Below are 12,380 nucleotides of genomic sequence, written 5' to 3' on the forward strand. Positions count from 1 at the left end.
CAACACCTAAGGTAGTATCAATTCCATTATACAATGTTATATCTGGGTGTACATTGTAATTTTGTGGACATGACATTTTAGGCTCTACAAAGAAATATAAAGCATTGCAATTATCAGACACTAGATTACATGGTTATATGTGCAGTTTATCAAAAATTATGAATACCATTAAGGTCTGCTTGCCTTTTCATTAGGGATAATATTACTTCATCAGAGGCTAATTCAATACTGCAGAGTCACATGATCCTACAGTCCGTCTCCGAGACCCCAGAGAAAAAATTTAAAATGGAGTCCAACTCAAGTCTAGAATAATTCAGAAAGCCTAGATTGCCTCAGCTCTCAGAAATTAAGGAGTGTTCTGGGCTTCATTTGGATTTTAGTTTTTTCATTTTTTAGAAATATATTTTCAGATAAGATAACATTATTTCTGGGACAAAATATCTGTCTACTGATCCTGAAATGGTCTGACACTATATTCTCTCTCCAGGAGTGCATTCGCATCCACCAGGAGGCCAGTCCTGTCACCAGAGGAAGCATTTGCAATCCCCACATATGTCTTACGCCACACAATGAATGGCCAGATCTGGCCGGATGGAGATGAGCTGTTCCACAACTGGCTGATGTGCCCCACACTCCTCATCTACGGCCTCAAGGACCAGCTGGTGTCCCTGCGTGAGGAGAAGGACATGGAGGAGGTGGGTCATCTCACGTTCCATCTCAGCACAGTGGAGGGGCTGTTGGGTAGTCTAGCGGTTAGAGTGTTCACGTGTCTAGCAGAAGGTTTGGGTTGATTCCCTACATGGGTACACTGTGGGAAGCTCATTTATTATGTACCCCATCATGATATTGCTGGAATATCGCTAATATCAGCATAAGGTTTCGCTCACTCACTCACTCACTCACTCACTCACTCACTCACTCACTCACTCACTCACTCACTCACTCACTCACTCACTCACTCACTCACTCACTCACTCACTTAATTAATTAATTAATCTATTAATTACATTAATCCTTGCAAATTTAGAAACAGTGGGGAGATGTAGTTACATGTTTCATATTTGTTAATACTTTTGTACAGATGTCTTTTGAATAGCAATGCTGAGAATCAATGATCTAGGACCCCAGAACCCATATTAAATTCAAACTCTATTTAAGATGTTGTCTTTAATGTTCATGTATTACCTGGAATACACAACATGATGTCACACCTGGCTAGACAGGTGTTGTCCAGACCCTGCCTCCACTCCACCAAGTCTTCACTGTTCCAGGCCATCTACCAGTCCAGGCTGGAGGTGATTGAGGACGCCAGCCACATGGTGATGATAGAGGCTCCATCTGAAGTCAATCAGTTCATTAAGGATTTCCTCCATCAGTCATCCCAGTTTGTGGAGGAAAGCAGCCCAGGTCGAGAGCAACAGGCCATCAGTCGAATGTCTCAGCGGTCCACCAAGTCTGCAAGGTCATCTCGAGGTGGCCAACAGAGCAAGGTCATGAGATGATGATGCACAGCTTCTCTGAGTCGAGACTAGTAAATTCAAGAGGTTGCCAAATGAGTGTTGTTAAGGTATACCATCCATGTTTGTCATATCCCAAAATGTGAGGCTTCTTTTATATTTGTTTCTATGATTTGATAATGCAAGAATCACTGACTGTTGTTGTCTCTGAATATTGTTTCTTGTTTCATTACTTCATAGGCTGTTATTTCCAAGTTTTCAGAATATTTGTTTTGTTTGATATTTGCAAACAAATATCTAAATATGAAATTTATTATCCTATTCTTTGTGAATTAAGATATGGGTCATTCAAAACATCCTGACTTGACTATAAGATAAAAATGTATTCTTCAGAATAGATTGCCACAAGAATCTGTCTCTCAACATTATGAACATAAACATGTTCAAACAACCTGCAGTTTAGGAAGGCTCCATAGCAGTGTGTGACATGTATTCATTGCATTTTTGGTATGAAGGAAATATAGCTGTATGGAGCTTAGGGTAAAATTTGTGTACACATTAAAGATTGATTTCATGATTATAAGTGTGCTTCAAGCCTGAGTATATGTGTGTTAAGATTTAACATATTTTGCGGTCGCGCAATGCTATGTGTGTTAAACCCACTCGGTCGCACAATGCTATGTGTTAAACCCACTTGGTCGCACAATGCTATGTGTGTTAAACCCACTTCTTGGTCGTGCAATGGTATGTGTGTTAAACCCACTTGGTCACACAATGTTATGTGTGTTAAACCGACATGGTCGCATAATGCTATGTGTGTTAAACCCACTTGGTCGCGCAATGCTATGTGTGTTAAGGGTACATATTTGTTTAGACGATATGTCTTTATTACTGTTTGATTCTATGTTATTATCTGTGTGAGTGTTGAGAGTATGTTTCCATGTGACACTTCATCAGTATCTGTAGATGCTATCAGTACCCTCGTTGTGAGACCAGCCATTGTAGATCATCAACAGCACAGGGTCTGAACTCGATTTGCACTGTCAGATATCACAACAGCCGTAACAAATGTTATCAAATTCTTCAAACGCAACATTGCACATTCATGACATCCACAACAGATGATGCATTCCTTCAAAAGAAAGAGTTGCAACAAACATGTAAAACAGGATAACATTTCCTAAACACATAGAAAAAACCACATGATTCTAGATCCTTCTCTTGCACAAAACCAACAGTGTACCTGATGAAGACCTGGAGCACGAAAGCTTGAGACTATATACATGAATGTATTTATTTTAATTCCCCTATGGGAATGGACACAAAAGAAGATTTAAACAATTTGGGCCTTTGTTCTTTTCAAAATATCATAACTGTTAGTCATAGTGTATAATTTCAAATTAGTAATCTGACATTTGTTACTTTCATTGCATCTTCTAATTGCGATGATGTTGATCTAGTGTGAACTGTAACCACTGGTTATGACTGCTTTGACGTGGTAAACATAGCAGGGGAGTACCTTGACTGGGTCTCCCACTCCTCACATGCTGCTGGGTGGGAGATATATAATAGATTGTGTTTACACAACTAAAATAGCCAGGGTAAGGACATTTGTACTTAACTGCTTAAGATAATCTGATTTCTTTTCCTTTATGAATATGTTCGTATGAGCATATGTTACATCCTGGTGTACATTATATTACAATTCAAATGTTTATATCTACTGCATAATTTGCTGAAGCGATATTGCCAATTAATCAGGATGTTGCTTTCTAATTTATGCATCATTGCATTCACCTATATTATAAAATCCGTCAGGTATGTGTGTGTAAATATATAGGTACATATATTTATTAATCCATTAAAATATGTTTTCAAGTTCATCCTTATATACCATGGCTACTGATATAAAGTAAAAGTTTGAAACAATCTCATTAAAGTCGCAGTCAAATAGGGTAAACTTTCTAATTAGCCAGTTGGTGTTAAGGCTTCAAACTTCTCCGTACGAGTGTCAGTCAGACCTGCATATATGATTTCTGTATAACAAAAACAAACTTAAGTGGCCAGTTCTGAATGTAAATAATAAAAATGGGAAGTAGTGAAGAAACAAAATATTGTTGAAGATATTTTATTCACCCTGTCGTCTCTGGACACCCAAAACCTGTGATCTGTGTGGGTTTCTTGTATTAATTCCTGGACTCAAGGTGGTAAAGAAATGAAGCCATCAAAGCAGACAGCTGATTGGCTCTAAAACTCATGCATCCTTCATTGCGATTGGCTGGTCAAAGTATGTCAGTGTTGACCTGGCACAACCTTCTTCTTAGTTATATATTTTTTCCACCTAAAATATCAGGTCTTTTTACCAAAAAAAAAATCACATCATTGCAGTTAACAGCAATGGAATGACTTCATGTTTTTCTTAAGACTCTGAAGAATGATGTCTACCAATTTAAGAACTTGTTGGAAAAAGTGTAAAAAAATATTTTACAATTTGTTTGGTCAGGACATTATATCTGTGATTTTTCTGTTTCTTGACAGACTACTTGCCTAAAGACAGCTGATATGTCATTTGTTCTACCTGGGGGCATCTATGCCTTCTCCCATACCATACTAAGAATTAGGATTCTTGATGCCCTTCTGAAAACATGTGTACGTGTGTTTCAATACATGTTTGTTTTAATGTATTATTTTGTAACATATGTGACACAAAGTGCTATGACATTTTAAGATCTCTAATCATTGTTAATGGTTATATTTGTAACTGTGTGTGACATGTTATTGTTGAATATGTTACATATTATTCACATACCTGTAGTATTGCTTCAGTGGTTTTTGACATTGTCTCACTTATAATTATGAATATCAACCCATTTTTTTCACAATCTTAGTTTTCAGCATTTTCAAAACCTTTGGTTTTTATGACGTCTTAATGTTTTCTTTTTTTTTTAAAGAGTTGATCAGTACTGTATTTAGATTTTTTCGTTCATCCGATCATTGTCAAAGAATGTTTCAAGTCCGTACTGCGACAATTTAAAAAAGAATTGTGCACTTTTGCCTTTTATTTCTCATTCTGCATTCGTGTTGCTGTGATTGCAAAGAAATAGCCCTTCAGAGGCTAGTACGGGAATATTTATTGTCAATTTTATCCCACATTCCCTGCTGTAGTCTCCTCAGTATGTAACATGCAAGCTTGTTCCCATGTCAGTCTTTGCTTAGAGCAAGCTTAACTTATTTATCAATGTGTGGAGACACAGAGAGATTATTGGTGATGGTATTCCTTGACAGTGTTCCGATGCCTGCATTTCACTTTTACAACTTTCATTATTTTTCCATTTGTTGACTAGAAGCTTGGCTAATCACCCAGACACTGGTATCCTATCTTATAATTCTTGTATATCAGTTACAACCTTTGTAACAAGACTTGTATATCAATCTATTGAGGCCAAATATGTGCAGGGATCATACCTTACCTCAACACAAACCAAAATGTAATAACTTATTTTTTATTAGTGACAAATGCTGATGCAAAATCTTCAGTAGAAACTGTTTTTCATAATTTTTATGTGCTTTCATTCCATTAACATTGTAAAAGACTGCTGTATGACCCAGGGGTAGATGAAGCGACCTGATCATATCAACAGGGTTTTACCATATGTAACGTTTTGTGTCCCTATGATACTTATTGTGAATGGATGTAAATAGTTTACATTGCAAGACATTGGGGACACCAAAACATCTGACTTTTGAATGATGAAAACTTATCACATTTATAGATTACACGATATTGCTGAGTGTCCCTTGGATTTTGAAAATAGATATATTATGGTACTCTGTTGTGAAACAAACATTATATAAACAAATGCAGGTACTGTCAGTGTATTTCATGTACCATAGGTGCTATAACAATCATGAAAAATTTGAAAGAAATGATACAGTTGCAGAAACAATATGACAAATGTCCAGATCCCATCCCTCTACCAAAGATGTGACATGACACATGAACTGTGTCTTGTATGTATGGAGATAATAGCAGATGCATGGAAAACATATCTCCTCATTATTCACAATTCATGTCTTGTCATCATGGTGTTTCTATTTCACCTATCTCCTGTTGTGTCTCTCTACTGTTTACTGTTGAAAGGTGAGAATATAGGTCCCCCACCAACCTCATCTTCCTGAGGCAAGGGAATTAACTGACCATAAAAGTCCAGTGGAAGATGCACCAACCTATGCATGTCGTAACAGGCGAATAAATGGAACGGGTGGCCAGACTCTGAGACTTGGTTGATTGCATGTCATTCTATCCCAATTCCGTGAATCGATATACATGATGTTAATTCCTGGATTGACTGGTCCAGACTTGATTATTTACAGAACTCTGTTATATGGCTGGAGTAGGTATATGTGAGCGTGTCATTAAACAACAAACAAACTGTACTACATGTATTTACAGTACAGTTGAAAGAAAATCAAAATAATTGTTGTCTGACTTTTTTGTTTGAGGATGAAATCTCCAGTAAAGCGGCCAAGGTTGATAAATTAAATCTTTTTTGCATGTGAATCTTTTATTTTATCACTTGGACGTCTGCTTATTTTGTTAATGTTTTGTAAGTGTATATTAATTATTGCAACCCATTTAAAAGGGCACATGTACCTTTATTGGCAATGATTCACAGACATTTGTACAGCTGTTGTCATTACACATAGATTAAACATTCCTTCCGACATGAATCGTGTCAGCAGGCATGATTGAAGTTAAGTTGACGGTTCTAATGTTTCATGGTGTTTATATTTGGGGCAGGTATGTGAATAGTAGTGTTCATGTGATTCACTTTTACTCATGAATTTGCATATGATTTTGAATATAGAAGTGTATCTTACAATTTTTAGCTCACCTGGCCTGAAAGGTATATGGTTAGCAGTGGGGCTGAATATGTGTTTTTCACGATATTTAATATTTTGTCATTTAATTGACTTTTCTACTTTGACCATGCTGCTTAATTCTCTCAAAATAATTTCCTCGCACTGTAAATGTTATTTTTTCAGACACACATCTTTATAAGTTCTGAAAATTGAACATTGAATTCCAGTCGCTTGGCACCGGGTCTACCTATTTCTATAAAATTATGCAGAGATGTAAAATACCAAATTTCCTATCTGAGGTTGTAAAAGTAACTACAAATATTAAACTAATTTGAAAACAGTCAATGCTAAGCGTTGTCCGAGATTTTGTGATGAGTAAAAATACCATCAAATCTTGCCACTGTTTATCGTACACTGATAAAATTACAATCATTTGTATTTGAGAGTTTTATTGAAACAGTGAGGAAACAAAATACTGCCTAGTATCTGAACAACATAAAATATATATCAAATGGATTTGGTTGCCTATGTATAACAACAAAAATTCAAAACAAAAAAATAGCTTGCCATAAATGAAGGAAAAAGGTTTTCCTTTGTCAAAAGACAATCGTAAGGTATACACGCTCACAAAGAAAAGGGGCATAACTTTGCTATGCTTCAGACTAGGCCATTTTAACTACCCCCACTTGGTGGGAATTTGCTGTGGATAACGGCAATGTATTTTCCACTATCCCATATGGCGTATAGTTCACATTCATGTTTGCATATTTTCTAAAACTTTCTGAATGATTCTAAGGCTGTTGGAAATGTTTTACAATGATTTTTGATGATTTGATAAGAAACAGATACCTGTGATCCCTAATATGATATTTTTGGAAAATTCCCTATGTAAATAAACGATATTTAGATTTCAAAACCTTCAAGAAATAATACACATCTCTACATGAAGATAAGCTAGTTATAACATCATAACATAAGTCATTAAAAGATTTACTTTTTTAAAGGATTAATAGTATTATATTGAAAATAATGAACTGATGAATATGCAGAGCTGAGAAACTTAAGTAAAGCTGCAGATCAGGAATGCCAGATTAGGTAATTGGACAAAGAAGCCCGTGACCAAACAACACACACACACACACGATACAGTACCGGTAGACTGTTGTTGCCATGTTGTTTGTTAAGCTGATGTGTGGCTCATCCATCCTACCATTCTCTACTCTGTGATACAAGTTCTAGCAACAGGCTGTGATAAAATCATGTAATTGATCCACTGATTCAAAGTATTGTTGATTAAAAGTATTGTTTTGTCATAACCAAATGTGTTTGTTGTTATTGGACATGATTATTATTTGAATATATTCATGGTCAGAAGTTGAAGGAGATGGCTTTCTATGATCCTGTTGATGTAGTTCATGTGACAGGTATCTTGCCACTGATGTGTGAAGACATCAGCTTGACCACTAGCTCTGTATTAGTCCTATTTATCTGACCTCTGTGGGGATCCGGGTTAGAACAGGTCCTCAACACTCTATAGCTTGTCGTAAAAGGCAACATACTGTATTCGACGTAATAAGCGCCCTGCTCTAATAAGCGCCCACAGCGATATTTGCTAATATATTGGTTAGTGAAGTATCTCAATCAGCACCCCTTCCGATTTATCAATGTACACAAGATTTATTTATTCGTGTATAATACGCACTCAGGTGTTATATGCACCCTTCATTATAGGCAATGAAATCCTGGAAAAATATATACATGTATGTCGTTTATCAACATTTCAGGCTGTCAGCATAAACCACTAAATTTACGAACTTTCAACTCTGTTTTTTTTCACCAAAATAATATTGAGAGCCCCCTATCTGTAATTTTGAGAGCGCCCTGGGCGCTTATTATGTCGAATACGGTAATTACATTGTGTGGTCAGGCTTGGTGACTTGGTTGATTGTCATCATACCCCGATGGTTTGGTTGGGCCAGACTTGATTATTTACAGGTGGCTGTAATACAGCTGGAATTTCACTGACTGGAGTGTGAAACAAACAAAACTGGATAAGCCCATTAGAACGGATGACAAACCAAGGTTCATGAAAAGGGTAAATCTGTGATGTGGACCCACAACCAGAGTTGCCTGGCAACTGATGCAGTTCATTACAGCTATTGAAAATATATTCTAGTGTACACAATCACTGTCTGTTAGCAGAGTAATGCAATCCTAAATCTGTTCAGTGATGCAAAGCATTGTTATGCAGGGTATGTGAGCATTGTGTTTGATGTAACATATACTAAAGCAACACATGGAGGCTTCAGACATTCAATATCATCGACTTTTATTCCTCCTATGTGAATTGCTCTGTACAAGGATGCTGGGTGCGTAACTGAAAACTGGAATGATGATGGCAGAGAGGCATGTGAACAGGACAAACACACTTGAGTAGCTTGTCATATCCGTGATCCACCCGGTGACCACGGAAAATGTCAGCTTGCCCAGCACCTCCAGGGTGGCCAGGGTCGTGTAGTGGCTCGCCTGCACGGATGCTGGTGCCCGCTGGGAACACTCCATCATCAATGTGAAGGTTGCCGTGGTGATGTAGCCACTGATGAGGAGCATGATCAGCATCAGGCCTGAGGAGCACAAGATGACTTTATCAGCATTCCCAGGTCACACGTGTGAGTTGGCCTCCCCTTGCCACCCATCCAAGTACTAGCTATTCTGAGCAGTCATTGTGGCCACTTGAAACCCATTTTATTTTGCTAACATGGTTGTACTAGTTGTACTAGTGGCATAAATTCATAATTCCAGTGATAATAGCGCAACTGCTGCTGTAACTCGTACACTACAACATAGGCATCTGAAAGCTGTAGCAATGTTGGCTTCATGAGACTGGACGCAGACTCCCAAGTGTGACAGACAAGTTTCTGTTATCAACATAAAGCCATATGTCATTACATCCTCCCTGACAGTTATTGACGTCTGAGAGCACACAAAGCAGTTCTATAAATAAGTTCTCATACCTTTCAACAATATGGTCTTCTCAACATAGGAATTTAATAAATTAAAATGATTTTGAATAGCATATATGAGCAATACCACTAACTTATAATATTCTGCATATTACGTAAATCAGACTTTGATCTCAGAAGTCTGTTCCTAAGTACCCACCTATAACAGCAGGAGCAAGGAGGATCTGGTATGCTGAGGACCACGCTGAGATAAGAGAACACAAGATGACAAGGACGACGGTCCGGATCACACTCAGGGTCTTCAGGAGGCCCAGGGTGGACTGGCTTGAGAACAGGAAAGTGGGTGAGTTAGTTTACACAGCTGTCAACTGGATTTCAGTCATGGTGTGACAGCTGATGTGGGAGGAGAGCTTGAAGTGAGGCAGGTTTTAGGTGTTCACAACTTCGGTGCTGACATTCAAAGAATCATAATCAGGGTTAACCTTGGATTAGAACCCATGATCATAGGTTCTGGCATATACAACTAGAGACCACATGGTGCTTCACAACGATGGCAGCTACTTACCCATACCTGGACATGATGACCCCACCCAGTACCGAGCCAGTGATGGATACGACCTGCCCCATCATGCCTGTCCAGAGTCCCACCACGGAGGTCGACAGCCCCTGGTCCAGCAGGAAGAGGGGGATCATACTCAGTGACCCCTTCTCACCTGCAACAACAACTGTCACTAGTCGCAGACACATGTAGCCATGGGTACAGTATAGATTACATGAGATGGATATACTGACATGTCTCAAACAATAATTGCAGCTTCTGTGGTCAGAAAGACCAAGGCAAAGATGGACAATGATGGATGAAACTTGATTCGTCAGTCTGCACAGGCAAACAGTGACCTAGAAACAATATGTATGAAAAATATTCATGATGACAGTTGACATATAATTCAACTAAAAGTATTATGATGGGAAGATGCAAAATCTTTTGTATTTTCCATTATTTGATTGACACTATTCATGTATAAGTGGTTCATTGTACATGACCTAAGCATAAGCTTACTTACCTAACTTGTACAAAAGGACATAGACTGCTATCCATATTGTTCCTTCTGGCCTCAACATAAGCTTGAAATGATCGATAATCAATAAGAATGCACTTTTTACTTCATTCTTCCCAATATTTTCAGATCTTTGTTGCATGGAATGGTCGTCAATGTCACATTTATTAGTTTCCTGAGATATCTCTTCAGAGTTCTTACTACATGTATTAGGTGTTAGGCTATCGTCATGGAAATGGTCTGGATTTGATGGAATAAACATCCATGCTGCAAACACTGCAAAAACATAAACAGCAGCAAGACACTGTAACAGCATCATCCAGTTCAAGTAGTCACTCAACCATGTAAGCAGACCTCCTCCAACTACAGCACCTATCTTATAACCTACCACCTGAGCAATATTACCATGGGCAAGTTCTGTGGAAGACAAGATCTGAATTGCAAGGCCGTCAACAGCAATATCCTGAGTTGAAGTGAGGAGATTGAATAAAAACAAAATGGCTGCCAGTTGAGACAGGAAGTCTGGGCCAGAGAAGGAACCAATCACACAAGTTAATGTCAATCCCATCATGCTCCACATCAGCCATGACTTCTTGGTGGCGAAGCGATCAACAAACGGTGCCCACAATGCTTTGCACATCCACGGTGTCAGCAAGAGTTTGAAGAATCCGACATTTGATAGAGACATTCCTCGACTCCGGAAATAGACAGGAAGGAACCATGTCTGTAATCCGTAAGGAAGTCCCTGGACAAAGTACAAGAAGGCCAAGAAGGTAATATTCTGTGAGATCATTGCTCTCCCCAAGTCTTCCTGACTGTATCTGGTTCTCTAACACCTTTGCTCACTGCACGTTGAGGACGTACATTTGTCTGAAATATAGACGACTGGGAGTTTGAATTTCAACATCATGAACACATACACAGAAGTCATAAAGAATAAGTGATAGGGAAAAGAAGAGAAAGTCTTCGTTCAACCGAAGAGACAAGATCAGATCTGAAATACAGACAAAATATTTGTATATATATACAGTTAAAAGTGAATTTTTGTATTGCATGTTTTGATAAATAATATGTCATCTAAACTTTCATTTTTTTGTTCTGTGACTCCATGTTATGTTAATTTAATGTTGGGTGGGTGGCTATCTTTAACTATCTCATGCATGTAAACTGATATAGGCCTACATGTAAATCTCTTGTCCAGAATATACACAAATTGTTCTTGCTCATAAAATATACAGGGAGTTATGAGCGTATAACACTTTACTAGATGCATGTTTTTGCATTTCAGTCAGAGCGAAACCTATACCCTACAAAATAATTCAAGATAGTTGTAAAAGACCTTATGATAGGCAGGGGGGGGGGGGGGGGGGGGCGAATGACGAAGGAAGCACAAAACATTCTGTAACTTTTGGTAAATTTTCAACAACTTTCTATGATGATAGTGATAATACAGGGTCAGTTTTTGCCGAGAGCCGCGATGGGGTCCTACAGTCAAGACATGACCCTTGATTTAGGGTCATGTCTTGACTGTAGGACCCCATCGCGGCTCTAGGCTACCTTGCTGTAGACCGATGTCAGTACAGCTGTAAACTAGTCAAGGTATTTCCGGGTTTCCGTCCTCTTCCATACATTTGCATGTATTATATATTATATATATGGGCACTGTCAATGTCCAAAACAGACACTGTGGAAATATACAGGATGGCCTTTTGAATCCTACATAGTTCCTTATAAAAAGCACCTGTATCAAACATCAACAAACCTCGCTTGTCATTCAAGGGAGGCAACTCGTCACTGCCATTTATATTATCTCCCTTTGACGGTCTCATTATTTTCCCATTGGCCTAACTCATTTTTTTTGCAAAATATACCCGAAGGCAGAAGGGGAAAAACATGTTTTTAAATTAGAAAAAAACCAGTTACTACATTTCTTACTGGATTCCATGGTCAGAAATAAATGCTACCCTTTTGTTCAGGTGAAAGCTTTGCTGGAGCAAGTGGGCGCATTGGACCTGGTAACTAATAATATAAATAATCAA

At 38.2% G+C, this 12,380-nt stretch overlaps 2 protein-coding genes across 6 annotated transcripts in view; one reads left to right on the forward strand and one right to left on the reverse strand.

Annotated features, from left to right (window-relative positions):
- Nucleotides 1–6,122, forward strand: part of LOC124135779 — a 34,959-nt gene extending 28,837 nt beyond the window's left edge. The window contains exons 11-12 of the mRNA XM_046501329.2: nucleotides 488–695; nucleotides 1,272–6,122. Coding sequence (XP_046357285.2) covers nucleotides 488–695; nucleotides 1,272–1,502 — 439 coding nt within the window. The 3' untranslated portion in view covers nucleotides 1,503–6,122. The remainder of the gene's footprint in view (nucleotides 1–487; nucleotides 696–1,271) is intronic.
- Nucleotides 6,123–8,621: 2,499 nt separating this feature from the next.
- On the reverse strand, nucleotides 8,622–12,138 carry LOC124135700 (major facilitator superfamily domain-containing protein 3-like). Of its 5 annotated transcripts, none has more exons than XM_046501173.2 (5): nucleotides 12,083–12,138; nucleotides 10,348–11,211; nucleotides 9,849–9,996; nucleotides 9,483–9,607; nucleotides 8,622–8,944 (listed from the first exon to the last, which is right to left on the reverse strand). In XM_046501173.2, exons 2-5 carry the CDS (start codon nucleotides 11,132–11,134, stop codon nucleotides 8,640–8,642), a joined length of 1,365 nt encoding a protein of 454 aa, XP_046357129.2. In that variant the 5' UTR covers nucleotides 11,135–11,211; nucleotides 12,083–12,138; the 3' UTR covers nucleotides 8,622–8,639. The 5 variants fall into 5 exon arrangements, with proteins under 5 accessions (XP_046357129.2, XP_046357131.2, XP_046357128.2 ...); XM_046501175.2 differs by having other exon boundaries at nucleotides 12,104–12,137; XM_046501172.2 differs by having other exon boundaries at nucleotides 11,899–12,131.
- Nucleotides 12,139–12,380: the final 242 nt, after the last annotated feature.

The sequence above is a fragment of the Haliotis rufescens genome, unplaced genomic scaffold (assembly GCF_023055435.1).
Source record: "Haliotis rufescens isolate VD_foot unplaced genomic scaffold, xgHalRufe1.0.p SCAF_1, whole genome shotgun sequence".
NCBI lineage: Eukaryota > Metazoa > Mollusca > Gastropoda > Lepetellida > Haliotidae > Haliotis > Haliotis rufescens.

Coding starts and splice junctions, on each gene's coding strand:
- LOC124135700 (XM_046501173.2), bottom strand. CDS start 11,134: ATGATCTCACAGAATATTACCTTCTTGGCCTTCTTGTACTTTGTCCAG. Junction 9,997..10,347: donor TGTCCTTTTGTACAAGTTAG/GTAAGTAAGCTT, acceptor TTGTTGTTGCAG/GTGAGAAGGGGTCACTGAGT. Junction 9,608..9,848: donor GTCATCATGTCCAGGTATGG/GTAAGTAGCTGC, acceptor CCTGTTCTCAAG/CCAGTCCACCCTGGGCCTCC.